Raw genomic sequence first — 17,002 nt, forward strand, 5'->3', positions numbered from 1 at the left:
TCAATTGGCAATTGTCATCGTGTGTTTAATTGACACAGGTTTGCATGAATTACTGTCAAACTATTGATCTACTGATGGAGAATCTGATCGCTCTCATCCTCTTCACTTCTTACCTTAAAAACACAGGAAAAAACAACAACAAAAACAGGAGTCAAAAAGAGGAAAATCATATATATTTTTTTAAATATAGATTTCCCATATTAAACTATGATTAGTTTAATATGGGAACTATTAGAACTATTAGTCTGTTTACACTACCGGATAGAAAAATATAAAACATAATTGTAACTGATCACATAATTAAGTTTTTTTTTCATGAGGTATAAAGTCAGAATTTTGAAATATAAAGTCAGAATTGCATAATAACATTAGAATTTCAATAAAAGTCAGAATTGTGAGACAGTCAATATTTCAAAATACACAGTAGAAATTTCAAACTAAGGTCATAATTAAGATATACACTCAGAAATGAGTTATAGGTTATATAGTTGAGTTCTAGATGAGATATAAACTTAAATATAAAGGCAGAATTTCTAAATATAAAGTTAGGAGTATAAAGTTAGATATATAAAGTTAGAAAAAATAATTCATAATTGTGAAATATAAATTCTGAACTTTTAAATAATAAATAAAATTCAGAATGGCAAGATCTTAAGTCAGAAATTCAGAATATTAAGTCAGAATTGCCATCAAAATATAAATTATTTTAAGTTGTTTTAATATCTACTATATTACTACAGTATAGTACAATATAGTACACTATTACTGTTTTTTAATCAAATAAATGCAGCCTTGTTTACCAAAAACATTAAAATTAGGAATGCACTGTGTTTGATTTTTACCGATATCCAATATGCCGATATTTTTCAACTTTTTTGGCCGATAGCCGATATAACTACACCAAGTCTCCCCTGTGTGGAAATTATAAACACATTTTTAGTTAAAATTAAACAAACAATAATAAAGACATATCTTTTCATATCGAGGCGATGCCGATATTTACATTTTTAGACATTATCGGCTGATTCCGATATCGTTCTGATAATACCGTGCATCCCTAATTAGAGTATCTCACGACTCCAGACGTTTGAGCACTAGAGTCAGTCTCTAGTGGTGTTTGTCTGACAGCAAACATGTGAAATATTGAATAAACCCTCGAACACACCTGGCAGTTTGAGCCATTTAGGCACTTTGCTGGGGTCGGTCTGTACTGGTCTGACCACAGCAGTCTGAGCATCACAGCCATCCTCCGTCGCCCCCCGCTGGCCGGAGGAGTCACATGACTCGGGAGCAGGCGGGGGGTCGTCTTCAGAGACAGGAGGAGGAGGAGAGTGCGGGATACAGCTGGACACAGGAACAGGAAGTGTTTAGTGGAGATAAGTGCGCCCTTTCATGTGCCCGACTTAGGTCAGAGGTCATGACCTCCTGAGAGGCTGCAGGTCTTATAGACTTCCTGCATCAGTGTAATGTTTGAGATGAGAGATGAACGTTCAGATCTATGAGCATTACCCACATAACCTGAACAAAATGAATCATTTCTTGGTAATAGTTTGAAATAAATTGGTTTTACCTAATTTTGTTCTCAAATTTAACATGACAGCTATTCAAGAGAATTCCTTACAGGCCTTTCTATCAATGTTATCTGATCATATTTTATTACCATTTTCTAAATTATAGCGAGTAAACTGATAATGTGAGAAATGTTTAAGTGTCACACACATATACCCACACACAGACACATTATGCAATGATAAAAAAATTACTAAAACCTTAAATAAAACTGAAATGATTTGTATTTTATATAATTTATCAGTGAGACCTGTGTAAAAAAAAAAACGAACGCATTTTCTTTGATTAAAACAAAGCAGAAATAAAATAAAACATAATATTAGGTTGTAAAACTTAAACATAAAAAGCTTTAAAAAAAAATTTTTCTAAATCTTGGCAACTATATGAAATCAGATTAAGTTGAAGAACTAAAATTAAAAAAAAGTTAAATAAAAAGAATAGACTAATGAAAATGAAATTATACTGAAATGAAAATAAAAAAATAAAAAGCTAAACCAAAATATGAATTAAATGATTAATAAAATTCTATTTTATATAAATTCTATATTAATAAAAGTATTTAATCATTCTAAAATAACAGTGTGTGTGACAGCATGACAATAAATGTAATATGATTAATACTTGGAGTTAAACTTACACAAGAGACCTGAGATCTATACAATGATAAACTCCGGACCTCTTCAGTACAGTGTGTAGTGTGTGTGTGTGTGTGTGTGTGTGTGTGTCTCGTATGAAGACATCACCGTGAGCTGCCGTGCCGATCCCAGCAGGAAAGCATCTGCTTTGATGTGTGTGCGTGTGTGTGATGAAGGAGAGCAGGAGACAGGTGTGTGTGTGTGTGTGTGTGCGTGCTGGGGGGGGGTTTCTAGGAAAGCTGCCACTATCTTTAGAGTGGATGTGAGAGGAAACAGCCGCTGGAATCTCACATCGGATGGAACCTCAAAGGAATTCCAGCAGGAGAGAAACACTCCTCTCAGGAAAACAGGGTGTGTGTGGGTGTGTGTGCGGACGTTTAAGTGTGTGCATGTTTGTGAATGCATGAGTGTGTGTAAGTGAGTGTGAGCGTGTGTGCTGGAGTGTGAGTGTGCACATTTGTGCAGGAGTGAGTGTGTGTGTGTGTGTGTGTGTGTGTGAGCATTAGTATGTGCATGAACGTTTGTGTGTGTGTGTGTAAGAGCATGTGAGTACATGCATGAGTGTGTGTGTGTGCATAAGTGTGTGTAAGTGTGAGCGTGTGTGTTAGTGAGTGTGTGTGCATAAGAGTGTGTTAGTATGTGTCTGTGTGCATGAGTAAGTGAGCTAATGAGTGTATGCTTTGAGTATGCGTGCATGAGATTGGGTGTGTGTGTGTGTGTGTGTGTGTGTGTGTGTGTGAGAGAGAGTGAGTAAGTGCGTGTCTTCACGTGGTCAACACTTTTCCCCTGGAAAATAGTAATCCAGTGAAATATTCACCCTGCTATGAGCTCATCAGCCTGTAGGGCGGAGACACTGACGTCCAGAAGATCAGAGCGCAAGTAACCATCTGTGGAATCACACACACACACACACACAGGATATGATTACAGCTCACTTCCTGTCCTCTAGATTCCAGTGAGTGAATGTGAGGAGCGTCAGAGGAAAGACTGTCCTTCATACAGAAACACACTTCACCAGAATAGTTTCAGTAAGTGTGTGAGTGGAACAGATCGATCAGATGACCAGCAGAGCTCAACGCTCCCGTTACCCAGAATGCACTGTGTGCTTCCAGTAAAGCAGATTAAATTGATGTCACTGGTTTGGACAGACGATGAAAGAGATGTTAACAAACCTGTCCTCACGTCTGAGCCAAAGTACACGAGCGCAGCAGGGAAGAGACTCGCCTGAGAGAGAGAGAGAGAGAGAGAGAGAGAGAGAGAGAGAGAGAGAGAACGATGAACGCACACTCACACACACACACTCACAAACACACACGTACACACTCACACAGGTCAGTTGTTTCTCTGTCTCTATAGTGGGGCGTCTCTGTGTTGATTTCTATTCTTAGAGCTCTTTGAACAGAAAACGTTGTGTTTGAAAGGGCCGAGGGCCGTCTGTCCTCAGAGACACTTGTGTGTGTGTGTGCGTGTGTGTGTGTAAAACATTCTTTCCATTACATGACGGAAAGTGAGCGAGTAACACATCCTGTTTGTTTCCGTCCCGAGAGAACAACAGACACACACAGATAGATGGGTGAATCAAACTAAAAACACTAAACACTCTCTCTCTCACACACACACACACACACACACATAAACTCTCACACACAGTCGGTCTGACCTGGAATAGAGTGACATTCGGCTCGTCTAGGATGGTTTTGGGAGGCGCAATAACTAGAAAACAAAAAACACTCTGATAAAAAAACATATCAGTGAGTGTGTGTGAGTGTTTATTACTCTCCCTTGTGTGTGTGTGTGTGTGTCTGTGTGTGTGTCTGTGTCTGTGTGTGTGTGTGTGCGTGTGCATGTTTGTAAGTGTATGTGTGTGTGTGTGCGTGTGAGAGAGAGAGGGAGAGAGAGTGTGTGTGTGTGTCTATGTGTGTGAGTGTGTGTGTGTGTGTGTGTGCGCATGTTTGTAAGTGTATGTGTGTGTGCGTGTGAGAGAGAGAGGGAGAGAGAGTGTGTCTGTGTGTGTGTGTGTGTGTGTGTGTGTGCGTGTGCATGTTTGTAAGTGTATGTGTGTGTGTGTGCATGTGAGAGAGAGAGGGAGAGAGAGTGTGTGCGTGTCTGTGTGTGTGAGTGTGTGTGCGCATGTTTGTAAGTGTATGTGTGTGTGTGTGTGCGTGTGAGAGAGAGAGGGAGAGAGAGTGTGTGCGTGTCTGTGTGTGTGTGTGTGTGTGTGTGTGTGTGCGTGTGCATGTTTGTAAGTGTATGTGTGTGTGTGTGTGTGCGTGTGAGAGAGAGAGGGAGAGAGAGTGTGTCTGTGTGTGTGTGTGTGTGCGTGTGCATGTTTGTAAGTGTATGTGTGTGTGTGTGTGCGTGTGAGAGAGAGAGGGAGAGAGAGTGTGTCTGTGTGTGTGTGTGTGTGTGTGCGTGTGCATGTTTGTAAGTGTATGTGTGTGTGTGTGTGTGCGTGTGAGAGAGAGAGGGAGAGAGAGTGTGTGCGTGTCTGTGTGTGTGTGTGTGTGCGCGCATGTTTGTAAGTGTATGTGTGTGTGTGTGAGTGAGAGAGAGAGGGAGAGAGAGTGTATGTGTGTCTGTGTGTGTGTGTGTGTGTGTGTGTGCGCGCATGTTTGTAAGTGTATGTGTGTGTGTGTGTGCGTGTGAGAGAGAGAGGGAGAGAGAGTGTGTCTGTGTGTGTGTGCGTGTGCATGTTTGTAAGTGTATGTGTGTGTGTGTGTGTGCGTGTGAGAGAGAGAGGGAGAGAGAGTGTGTGCGTGTCTGTGTGTGTGTGTGAGTGAGAGAGAGAGGGAGAGAGAGTGTATGTGTGTCTATGTGTGTGAGTGTGTGTGTGTGTGTGTGTGTGTGTGAGTGAGAGAGAGAGGGAGAGAGAGTGTATGTGTGTCTATGTGTGTGAGTGTGTGTGTGTGTGTGTGTGTGCGTGTGAGAGAGAGAGGGAGAGAGAGTGTGTGCGTGTCTGTGTGTGTGTGTGTGCGTGTGTATGTTTGTAAGTGTATGTGTGTGTGTGTGTGCGTGTGAGAGAGAGAGGGAGAGAGAGTGTGTCTGTGTGTGTGTGTGTGTGCGTGTGTGAGTGAGAGAGAGAGGGAGAGAGAGTGTATGTGTGTCTATGTGTGTGAGTGTGTGTGTGTGTGTGCGTGTGAGAGAGAGAGGGAGAGAGAGTGTGTGCGTGTCTGTGTGTGTGTGTGTGTGTGTGCGTGTGCATGTTTGTAAGTGTATGTGTGTGTGTGTGTGTGCGTGTGAGAGAGAGAGGGAGAGAGAGTGTGTGCGTGTGTCTATGTGTGTGAGTGTGTGTGTGTGTGTGTGCGCATGTTTGTAAGTGTATGTGTGTGTGTGTGAGTGAGAGAGAGAGGGAGAGAGAGTGTATGTGTGTCTGTGTGTGTAAGTGTGTGTGTGTGTGTGTGTGCGCATGTTTGTAAGTGTATGTGTGTGTGTGAGTGAGAGAGAGAGGGAGAGAGAGTGTATGTGTGTCTGTGTGTGTAAGTGTGTGTGTGTGTGTGTGTGTGCATGTTTGTAAGTGTATGTGTGTGTGTGTGAGTGAGAGAGAGAGGGAGAGAGAGTGTGTCTGTGTGTGTGTGTGTGTGTGCGTGTGCATGTTTGTAAGTGTATGTGTGTGTGTTTGAGTGAGAGAGAGAGGGAGAGAGAGTGTATGTGTGTCTGTGTGTGTAAGTGTGTGTGTGTGTGTGCGTGTGCATGTTTGTAAGTGTATGTGTGTGTGTGTGTGCGTGTGAGAGAGAGAGGGAGAGAGAGTGTGTCTGTGTGTGTGTGTGTGTGTGTGTGCGTGTGCATGTTTGTAAGTGTATGTGTGTGTGTGTGCGCGTGTGAGAGAGAGAGGGAGAGAGAGTGTGTGCGTGTCTGTGTGTGTGTGTGTCTATGTGTGTGAGTGTGTGTGTGCGCATGTTTGTAAGTGTATGTGTGTGTGTGTGCGCGTGTGAGAGAGAGAGGGAGAGAGAGTGTGTGCGTGTCTGTGTGTGTGTGTGTCTATGTGTGTGAGTGTGTGTGTGCGCATGTTTGTAAGTGTATGTGTGTGTGTGTGTGCGTGTGAGAGAGAGAGGGAGAGAGAGTGTGTGCGTGTCTGTGTGTGTGTGTGAGTGAGAGAGAGAGGGAGAGAGAGTGTATGTGTGTCTGTGTGTGTAAGTGTGTGTGTGTGTGTGTGTGTGCATGTTTGTAAGTGTATGTGTGTGTGTGTGCGTGTGAGAGAGAGAGGGAGAGAGAGTGTGTCTGTGTGTGTGTGTGTGTGTGCATGTTTGTAAGTGTATGTGTGTGTGAGTGTGTGCGTGTGAGAGAGAGAGGGAGAGAGAGTGTGTGCGTGTGTGTGTGTGTGTGAGAGAGAGAAGGAGAGAGAGTGTGCGTGTGTCTGTGTGTGTGTGTGTGTGTGTGTGTGTGTGTGTGTGTGTGTGTAACTCACACAGGTAAAACTGCATCTGTGGGTCCTGCAGGTGAGATTGTACAAAACTCCTCAGAGCAGCGACTGAAAAACAGAAAAAGATCCCGCTAACATCTGCAGTCTCGTGTTAAGACACTATATACACACACACACAACATAATAGAACACAACACAAAACAAAAAAATATGTAATATATTTAGATAAAATGTGTATTGTTACCTGTTTCTAGAGGTCTGAAGAAGCCCTGAAGAACACAGCGGTCAGGAAACTGGACCCTCAGAGCCACCTGATGAACACAGTGATGAATCAACCGCGTGAATCCAGTCACATGACCGATCACATGATCAGACTCACCTTCGGATACCTGTCCAACTTCTCCTTCATCTGAGACTCTCGCAGAGATTTAGTCACGAGAGGAGCTTCCTCCAGCGCCTTCCTAAAACACACCAAGATCAAATCCATCTGAACCAGTCTGAACTCTATTCTGAACCAAGTGTGTAGGTCTGATTATTATTTAATTAATTATTACATTATTATGATTATTTATGCATGTAAGGCATTTATTTGATTACTGAATTTCCTAAAGCTTTTGAATTTCCAAAAACCACGATACACACACACATACGCCAAACACACACGTGATGCACTCGTTAAAAACTCATTATCCAGCTCAGGTCGTCACTTAAGGAAGGCAGAAACAGAAGAGACAGACAGAGAGAGACAGTCTGTCTGCGTCTGCTGCGGGTTTTAATTAGATACATCAGAACAGTCATTTAATCACAATAACTGATGCTCATAAATGAGACTGTCTGAGGAGTCAAAGGCCAAAGGTCATGACATAGAATATTTACATGCTTCCCAGAAGACAAAATATAAACACACACACACACACACACACACACAAACACATATAAGGCAAGGAAAGATTTTAAGTTTAAGCTTTATATTGAATATTATACTTTATTTCAGCGTTACTTCAGTTGATAAATAATTTTTTATAGTTTTTATTAACAATAACAGCACTGTGACAGCAGAAGTGAATTGTGATTGGTCACTTCACATGTCAATCAAACATGTGTTCTCACCTCTCACTCTTCAGCTGTGCGAATCTCTTCCGAATGTCGTCAACAGTGACTTCAAAAAACTCGTCAGGGAGTTCTGCGTCATCATTGGGACGTGCTACGGAGTCCAGATGAAAGACCAGCGGTTCCCTGTCAACCGGCTGCACAAACACACACATGTTTCACTGATTCATTATGAGTCACTGATTCATCACAATTCACTGATGATTCACTGATTCATCACAAGTAAGTTTGACTGATTCATCATGATTAACATTCATCACGAGTCACTGATTCATCACGATTCTCTGATTCATTAAGAGCCACAGATTCATCACAAGTAACTGATTAATCACGATTCTCTGATTCATCACGAGTCACTGATTCATCACGAGTCACTGATTCATCACGATTCTGATTCATCACGAGTCACTGATTCATCACAATTCACTGCCTCAACACGATAAACTGATTCATCACGATTCACTGATTCATCACGAGTCACTGACTCATCACGATTCCCTGATTCAACAAGATTAACTGATTCATCACGATTCTCTGATTCATCACGATTCTCTGATTCATCACGATTCTCTGATTATTCACGATTCTCTGATTATTCACGAGTCACTGACTCATCACGAATCACTGATTCATCACGAGTGAATCAAGCTGTGGTATCAGTGTTCATCTCTCGATTCATTCTTAGCTGATCGGTAGGAAATTCTATGAATATGTTTTACCAATAATATAAAGAGTGTATCAATAGGGATTATGCTGTATCATGTATATCTGTTGGTAAATATAGCTACACATTGCAGTATTGCTTAAAGTTATTGAGATGTTTAAAGTAATAAAGAAAAATACATAAATGAGAAAATAAAACAAAACACGCAAAGAAAAAAAAAGAGTTACTAAGGGAAAGCTGCTGCATTTCTAAGTATTTTTTTTAAATACTAAGTATTATTTCTAAGTATATTTAAGTATTTTAGCTTTAACCCTAAGCATAATAATAGCACCACCTACTGATTAACATATGATCTGCATACAGGCTGACTTTGAAAACAAAACACAAATGCGAATTGAGAAAAAAAAAGGATTTTTTTTTTTTTTTAATAAACTGAATTGTCACTATTATTACACATTATTAACACGCTTCATAAACAAAGTATCTATAATGTATTTTTCACTTTATTATGTTGACAGCCTTGCATTAAGACTGTAGTGAAAAAGAAATAACAAATCACCAATTCAACATATGTGATTTTAATTTTTGGCAAATATTTTCAGGTTTTACTTTTTTATTTATATATATTTATACGTATTGATGAAATATCATAAGAAAGAGAATGGCTATATACTGATGTCTGACTATATGATCCTGTGAGGGACACAAGTGTGTTTTTACCTCCAGAAATTCATCTGTTTCCTCTTCATCCCTCGTTGCTTGTTTGGCACTGACTGATCGCTGAAACATACAAGAAACATCCACAAACACTTCAGTCTGAGAGACAGCAAACACCAGACGACTAGAAGAAAAAAAGCTTGTGTTGGTGTTTGTGTGATCGAATCTAAACACGGTGATGCATGATTGAACTCAGACACAACAAAAACACAGTGTCCATTTCTCAGAGAGTCAACAACAGAACAGAACGACACGCAGGAAAGATGAACACAAAACACATGAGAAGATGTGCATGAAAAAAGACGTTTAAACGTTTGGAATGATTTTGTTTCTGAAAGCTTATAGACTTGAACACTTTGTTGGCATCAGTGGAAGTGCATTAGCATGGTTTAAATCGTACTTATATGACCGCCATCAGTTCGTAGCAGTGAATGAAGATGTATCCTATCGATCACAAGTGCAGTATGGAGTACCTCAAGGCTCAGTACTAGGGCCGCTACTCTTCACGCTTTATATGTTACCTTTGGGAGATATCATCAGGAAACATGATGTTAGCTTTCACTGTTATGCTGATGATACTCAGCTCTATATTTCTTCGCAGCCCGGTGAAACACACCAATTTGAAAAACTAATGGATTGCATAGTCGATATAAAAAACTGGATGACGAGTAATTTCTTACTGCTAAATTCTGAAAAAACAGAGGTGTTAATTATAGGACCTAAAAACTCTGCTTGTAATAACCTAGAACACTGTCTAAGACTTGATGGTTGCTCTGTCAATTCTTCGTCATCAGTTAGGAACCTAGGTGTGCTATTTGATCGCAATCTTTCCTTAGACAGCCACGTTTCTAGCATTTGTAAAACTGCATTTTTCCATCTCAAAAATATATCTAAATTACGGCCTATGCTCTCAATGTCAAATGCAGAAATGTTAATCCATGCATTTATGACCTCAAGGTTAGATTATTGTAATGCTTTATTGGGTGGTTGTTCTGCACGCTTAGTTAACAAACTACAGCTAGTCCAAAATGCAGCAGCAAGAGTTCTTACTAGAACCAGGAAGTATGACCATATTAGCCCGGTCCTGTCAACACTGCACTGGCTCCCTATCAAACATCGTATAGATTTTAAAATATTGCTTATTACTTATAAAGCCCTGAATGGTTTAGCACCTCAGTATTTGAATGAGCTCCTTTTACATTATAATCCTCTACGTCCGCTACGTTCTCAAAACTCAGGCAATTTGATAATACCTAGAATATCAAAATCAACTGCGGGCGGCAGATCCTTTTCCTATTTGGCGCCCAAACTCTGGAATAACCTACCTAACATTGTTCGGGAGGCAGACACACTCTTGCAGTTTAAATCTAGATTAAAGACCCATCTCTTTAACCTGGCATACACATAACATACTAATATGCTTTTATTATCCAAATCCGTTAAAGGATTTTTAGGCTGCATTAATTAGGTAAACCGGAACAGGAAACACTTCCCATAACACCCCATGTACTTGCTCCATCATTAGAAGAATGGCATCTACGCTAATATTAGTCTGTTTCTCTCTTGTTCCGAGGTCACCGTAGCCACCAGCCTTTAACTATCATTTTTGCATTATTGACACTGTTTTCCTAATGAATGTTGTTCAGTTGCTTTGACGCAATGTATTTTGTTTAAAGCGCTATATAAATAAAGGTGACTTTGACTCTGACTTTGACTTTGAAAGGAGTGTCTTCTGCTCACCAAGGATGAATTTATTTTATCAAAAGGAAAACATTACAAATTATGAAATTTGATTGCAATACAAAACAGCTGTTTTCTATGTGAATATCTATTAAACTGTAATTTATTTCTGAGATCAAAGCTGAATTTTCAGCATTATTACTCCAGTCTTCAGTGTCATCTTAGAATGATTTCTGAAGATCACATCAAATCAAATCAAATGCAGCCTTGAAGAGCAGAAAACACTTCTTTCAGGAACATCACTTTTGTCACACAATTGTGTTTTAAAATGTCATTTATTCCCATGATGAAAAAGACAAAATGAGTGACAGCAAATGAAGAAACAGGAAGTAAACAGACCTTGAGTGCATGGCTGGGTTTTGGTTTCTTGGCTTTCGGAGGGCTGCCGGACACACATGATGACCATGACGTGGACGTCTTCAGTCTAGCAGTTTCTCCAAGACGCTGACCGCTTCCAGAAAATGGCACAAAGTCAGTGGGCGTGGCTGAGGGGGCGGAGCCATGGCACTGTTGGGACGTCCCAGGGCGCTCGTCATCCTCCTGTGGCATTAGTTTGGCCTGCGGAGGCTGGTCAGTTTTGGGCCACACCCCCTGCTCTTGGTTCGAGCTTGGCTCCTCCTCTTCCGGTTTGTCAGGATGATGTTTCGGCGGGGCGGTGACCTCATTGGGAGGAGCTGGGGTTTCCATGGCAATGGGGGCTGGCTCCTTGGGTGGTTCTGGAGGCGGTTGTGATACGGTTGTCTTGACAACAACATTCGTTGGCATAGCGACCGCATCCACAGATGCAGCAGGACCCGAGGAGACCGAGCCTTTCAGCACATAACTAATGAACAGATACACCATCGTTATCATCATCATAATCACGTAAGAGTGACGTGATGTCACCGCTGAGGCGAACAGCTCACCGTATGATGGCACTTCCTCCGGTGAGACCCAGAGACTTCAGAGTCATCTTCTTCAGTCCATCCTCACCGCTGACCTACACAACAACAACAAGACAAGAAACTGCAATTTAAAGGGCATCTATTATGCAAAATTCACTTTTACATGTTGTTTGAACATAAATGTGTGTTGGCAGTGTGCACACAACCATCCTATAATGATAAACATACAGCGGGCGATTTTTTTTTAATCCCCATAAATCATAAACAGCGTCTCGGAACAAGCCATTCCCTGAATCTGTACAACGTGATGTCACATTTCACAAGCCCCGCCCCTGACTGTTAACAGACACAGGTATCCCGGGTTCTGATTAGTAATATGTAGTGTTGTCAAAAGACCCGGTACTTCGGTACCAAATCGGTACTAAAAAAAATTAAATGTGACGGTACCAGGTTTCTTTAAGTACCGGTAGTACCTAGTACCGAAGTCCCGTTCAAACCCGGTTCAGAGCTATGATTTCCGCGAAGCAGAAAACGCGGACAGAATCTCAAAATCCATTCATGAAAATGAAACTTTAATTTTAATATGGACAGTCATGGAATTTGTCAAAGCATAAATTAATCAAATCAAATCTCCATATGGACCAGTATCTGTAAATGTTAAGCTGCAAAAGTTGTTTGAAATATGAATCTGTGTTCTGCGCGTTTCTGTGTGAATTAATGAATGGCAGAGACGTGCGGGTTTGTTTACTACATAGACTGAAGCGCATGACGCTTGCATTAATTTCAGCATCTGAGCTTCAGAGTTCTCTCTCCATCAAGCGATCTGAACTTTTCAGTTCATAATGTACGCACAGCGCACCTGTATTTGATGCTCTGTAAACTCTGTGTGAAGACGCACAACTCTCCGTCACTTTACTGATAGCGCTGTTTCTCACACATGCAAAGAGAGAGAGAGCGAGAGTCTTACCACGCTGAATCGACACGCTATATGTAAACTATTCTTTGTTGTCTTCTCCTGTCAAAATAATGGAGTTCATTTAGAATTATTCATATTAATTTTCCAACAAGCAGAAGACATACCGGCTTCTCCGGTAGTGGGTGGAGCTAATGCGCAAATGGCAATTTCATTGGCTGGCGCTGATCTAGTACCGTCCCTGTTTTGATTTCAGCAAATCGTTTTGACCGAACGCAGAAAACGTGATTAATATTCATGAACCCAGCAGCTCATCAATTCATAGAGCATTGTATATACATTCGTATGATAGCAGAATTAGTAGTTGTATTTTCTTTTAATAATAATTAATATGATCTATTACTATTTTTTTACAGAAACCATCAATGACCAAAAATATCTTAAGCATCACCACCAGTCTTAAGTTCAGTTAAAATGACAAATATGCATTCATTAGGCCTAAAAGTTCATTTTTACATAAAGGCATTGTGCTAGAAATATTACTATTATTTAGTAAAATGTATGTGATACTGCTACTACTGTTGAAAAAATGTATAAAACTTTATTTTTTAAAGAAATAAATCACAATATTTCTTACATGTTTTAATTTTAATAGCAAATCCCCTTTATTTACCAAAAATAAAATGTTTAAATTTCATAAATTAAAAGACAAATTAAATTTGGGTGAAACTTGTTACTGTTTTTCATTATTATATAACTTGTAGAAAAACTTTAAACACAGTTGTAAATAAGTATAAAGAATGGCATTGGTTTTATTTTTAGTGCTAAAAAGTTATTTTTTTTTAATTAGCATATTTTTGTGTTTTGCTTTGGTACCGAAATTGGTACCGAGAACCGTGGATTTTCACTGGTATCGGTACCGAATACTGAAATTTTGGTACCATGACAACACTAGTAATATGTATTGCTAAGAACTTCATTCGAAGAATTTTAAAGGGGATTTTCTCAAGATTTAGATATTCAGAGTGACTCGCAGAATCTCTGCATCTTAACGTCTTTCTCAAGAAGATGTCTGTGGGAACGTGCAATAACGTCATTAAATGAAGTCATTCTGATCTGATGCTGGTCTCACCTCCAGTGTTAATTTCGTTGACTAAATATTTTCTCCATTATTTTCGTCACAAATATATTTTTGCGGACGAAAACGAAAAGAAAACTAAAAAAGAAGTCACTGATGGAGACTAAAACTACTGAAAAGTACCGTAAAATACCGTAATACCGTAAAATAGCCCCTTCTTCAAGTTAGATGAGAGCACCATACTAATACGTAATATTATGCTACAAACATTTGATTAATACTAATGTTTAGTATATTTTATAATGTTCTACTTGTTGACAACATCACAAATATTTCTAGATTAGTCATGTGAAACATGACTGATCACATCATTACATATAATAATCTAGCAATATTGTGGTATTTAAAAAATACAATATTGCTAGACAAATGAATACCTTATAAAATCTTGTTACTTTTTTTTATCCACCTAGCCGCCAACTTATTAAATATTTACTTTAAATTAAAAATGTTTGCACTTATTGTTCAGCTCAGCTGGACCTAACTTTATTTTTCTTTTATTGATGGTGAATTGGCAGCTAGTTATTGTTTACATTACCCTGACAGTGTTTGTTGCTGCATAAAAGCTTTTGAATTGAAATAAAGACACAGTTGTGTTGAAATAAAGTTGAATTTGCGTTTTATATATTTTGGTTAAGTTTGTTTCCTATACCAGCGGTAAAAAATTGTCTAGTAAATCTGTTTTTGATTTCTGTCTTATTTTAGTCGACTAAAATTAAAACAAATCAGATGACTAAAACTTGACTAAAACTAAAAAGAATTATAGTCAAAAGACTAAGACTAAAACTAAATTAAAATTTTGTGTCAAAATTAACACTGCTCACCTCGTCTCTCATGTAAACACACACTGGTGTGTGTCCAGATGCGTCCAGATCAGACGTCCTGTGAGAAGGAAACACATCAGGAGAGAGCAAACACACACACACACACACAGGGCTGTCTCTGAACACAAACACATGTGTCAGATATACTATAAATACTCTGAGCTCCACGATTGAGATCAGCAGGTTTTTATGGGAATAAAACATGGAGTCCCACTGCATGTGTGCGAGCAGGGGGAGTGGCCTGTGAGAGAGGGAGTGGCCTGTTGCTGCAGTGGGAGGAGTCTGTGAGAACATCAGCAGGTGTTTAATCCATTTCAGGATTCCATTCGGAGCCGAAGAATCGCTATTTTATAACTTTATATTTTTAAACTTAAACTAAATTTTACCATGTTTTTACCATGCATTAACTGTGCATTTATACATTAATTTACCCTTTTTTATAAATAAAAAATTTTGAAATTCTTTTAAATTCTATTAAATTGTATTTAAATATATAATTGCATTACATTTATAAGAATACATAGATCGAGAATGTATGCTTTTTTTTGCTTTCTTTTTAAGAGATGAACGCGGCAACGCATCATTGCCGCAGGATGCGCCTGTTTGCATGTTTCATACAGATTACATAATCTGAGAATATGAATCTTCCATTTGAATTGGTTTATTTGAAAGTAGATATATTTTTAATGTCTGCAAGGGACAGATATACACAGAGTTTCACACACAGGTTAACAGAGACAGCAGAAAGTGCGTCCTGATTGTTTTCATTATTTTACAAAAGCACAATGTTGTGAAGTTATTGTGAGTGCACACAAACAAACGTAGAGTCTTTACTCTTTTTTTCTGCAACTAAGTAACTAATAAAATTTTAAACAACTAATGATTAGTCAACTTTTAGGGGGCAGCCCTAGAAATCAATTCATTTTTGTTTGCATATTTACTTTTAGATGCAATGGTTTCTGCAAGTTTTTTGACCCTAATATAGCTTCATGGATTATTGAGCAGAAAGTGTTTTGACACCTAATAGAACTCTATAAGTATGATTTTTTTTTTTTAATTGCTGTCTCTCAAAAAATAATTGTAAAAAACTAAATGGTGTGTATTTTAAGGGTCTTAAAGCTTTTGCAAAGTTTTATTCGCTTACTAAAAACTATGCATTTTTTAGAAATGTTTATTTATCTACTGTCAGGACGCATTATGAGGGTTAAAGCGCTTGGCAGCGGTGCTGAGCGCTCGTAAAACGGCCCGCGAGCCTCACAATTCACACGATCTGGCTGCGTTTAAAAACCACAGCAGGGAACTGGATTCAGCTGGAGAGGAATGTGTTTTACTTCAATCAATAGAGTCAGAAAGAACACACACATTTCACATATAAACAACATACTCAGAAATGAATCAGCTGCAGCTTTCTCTCACAGAACAACACACACCTGGTTTGAGGAAAGTGTGTCAGTAGATCCCATAACGTCTGTCCACTCGAGAAAGAGCCTTGAAGACGAGAGCCGTCCTCCATCTGCAGCGCGATCCGCACCTGAACCAAAACTTATTATTATAAAAACTTATTAAGACACACTAGCATTCAAATTGTTTAAAAACAAGTCTCTTCTGCTCACCAAGGCTGCATTTATTTGATCAAAAACACAATTTAGAAATATTATTCTAATGTAAAACATCTGTTTTCTGTGTGAATCTGTGTTAAAGTGCAATTTATTTCTGTGATGCTTCGCTGTATTTTCAGCATCATTCCTCCAGTCTTCAGTGTCACATGATCTTCAGAAATCAGAATAATATGCTGATTTACTTCACAGATAAATAGAAAGTTCAAAAGAACAGCATCTATTTGTTACAAACTAAATGTCTTTACTATCACTTTTGACTTTTGACTTATTTATTTTAATAATACTGACCCCAAACTTTTGAATGGTAATATATATATTTTTGAGAAAATTGATAGCAGGAGGAGAATTAATAATAATAATGATAATATATATATATATATATATATTTTTTTTTAATAAATAAATAAATTTAAGCAAAATCTAAACAGAATTAGAGATAAAATGACTTTAGTTTATGTAGGAAGTACAGTACTCTGATGTCATCAACCAAGTAGAGTATTTATATAATTTTATAGTTTTTTTTTAAATCAACTTTGAATTGGCTTTGTTATTTTCAGTTTAAGTTTTAATTTAAGTTTATTTTACCAAAAAACTTGGTTAAAAACACATTTTTAAAGCTAATTCAATCAATATATTCAGCACCACATAAAAAAATCGGTTCTTCTTCAAAGTCTAAAAACACATCTCTTCATAATAAATAAAAAACTTGCCCCTTTGAGACTTGCACGCTATAAAACTAACTAACACTAGCTTCTCTATTCTTTCTCTTTTCATTTAAATCATTAAAAAATAGGCTTTGTCCTCGTTTGTAAGTCACTTTGGATAAAAG

At 38.6% G+C, this 17,002-nt stretch overlaps 1 protein-coding gene across 1 annotated transcript in view; it reads right to left on the bottom strand.

Moving 5' to 3' along the window:
- The window catches only part of aspscr1 (ASPSCR1 tether for SLC2A4, UBX domain containing), a 22,353-nt gene continuing 5,351 nt past the window's right edge, over positions 1–17,002 (bottom strand). The window contains exons 4-17 of the mRNA XM_059537671.1: positions 15,985–16,085; positions 14,555–14,612; positions 11,701–11,774; positions 11,135–11,618; positions 9,059–9,118; positions 7,675–7,811; positions 6,944–7,025; positions 6,809–6,875; positions 6,610–6,672; positions 3,865–3,917; positions 3,377–3,428; positions 3,022–3,091; positions 1,166–1,344; positions 1–113 (exon numbers count right to left, since the gene is read on the bottom strand). Coding sequence (XP_059393654.1) covers positions 103–113; positions 1,166–1,344; positions 3,022–3,091; positions 3,377–3,428; positions 3,865–3,917; positions 6,610–6,672; positions 6,809–6,875; positions 6,944–7,025; positions 7,675–7,811; positions 9,059–9,118; positions 11,135–11,618; positions 11,701–11,774; positions 14,555–14,612; positions 15,985–16,085 — 1,491 coding nt within the window. The 3' untranslated portion in view covers positions 1–102. The remainder of the gene's footprint in view (positions 114–1,165; positions 1,345–3,021; positions 3,092–3,376; positions 3,429–3,864; positions 3,918–6,609; positions 6,673–6,808; positions 6,876–6,943; positions 7,026–7,674; positions 7,812–9,058; positions 9,119–11,134; positions 11,619–11,700; positions 11,775–14,554; positions 14,613–15,984; positions 16,086–17,002) is intronic.

The sequence above is a fragment of the Carassius carassius genome, chromosome 44 (assembly GCF_963082965.1).
Source record: "Carassius carassius chromosome 44, fCarCar2.1, whole genome shotgun sequence".
NCBI classification, from domain to species: domain Eukaryota; kingdom Metazoa; phylum Chordata; class Actinopteri; order Cypriniformes; family Cyprinidae; genus Carassius; species Carassius carassius.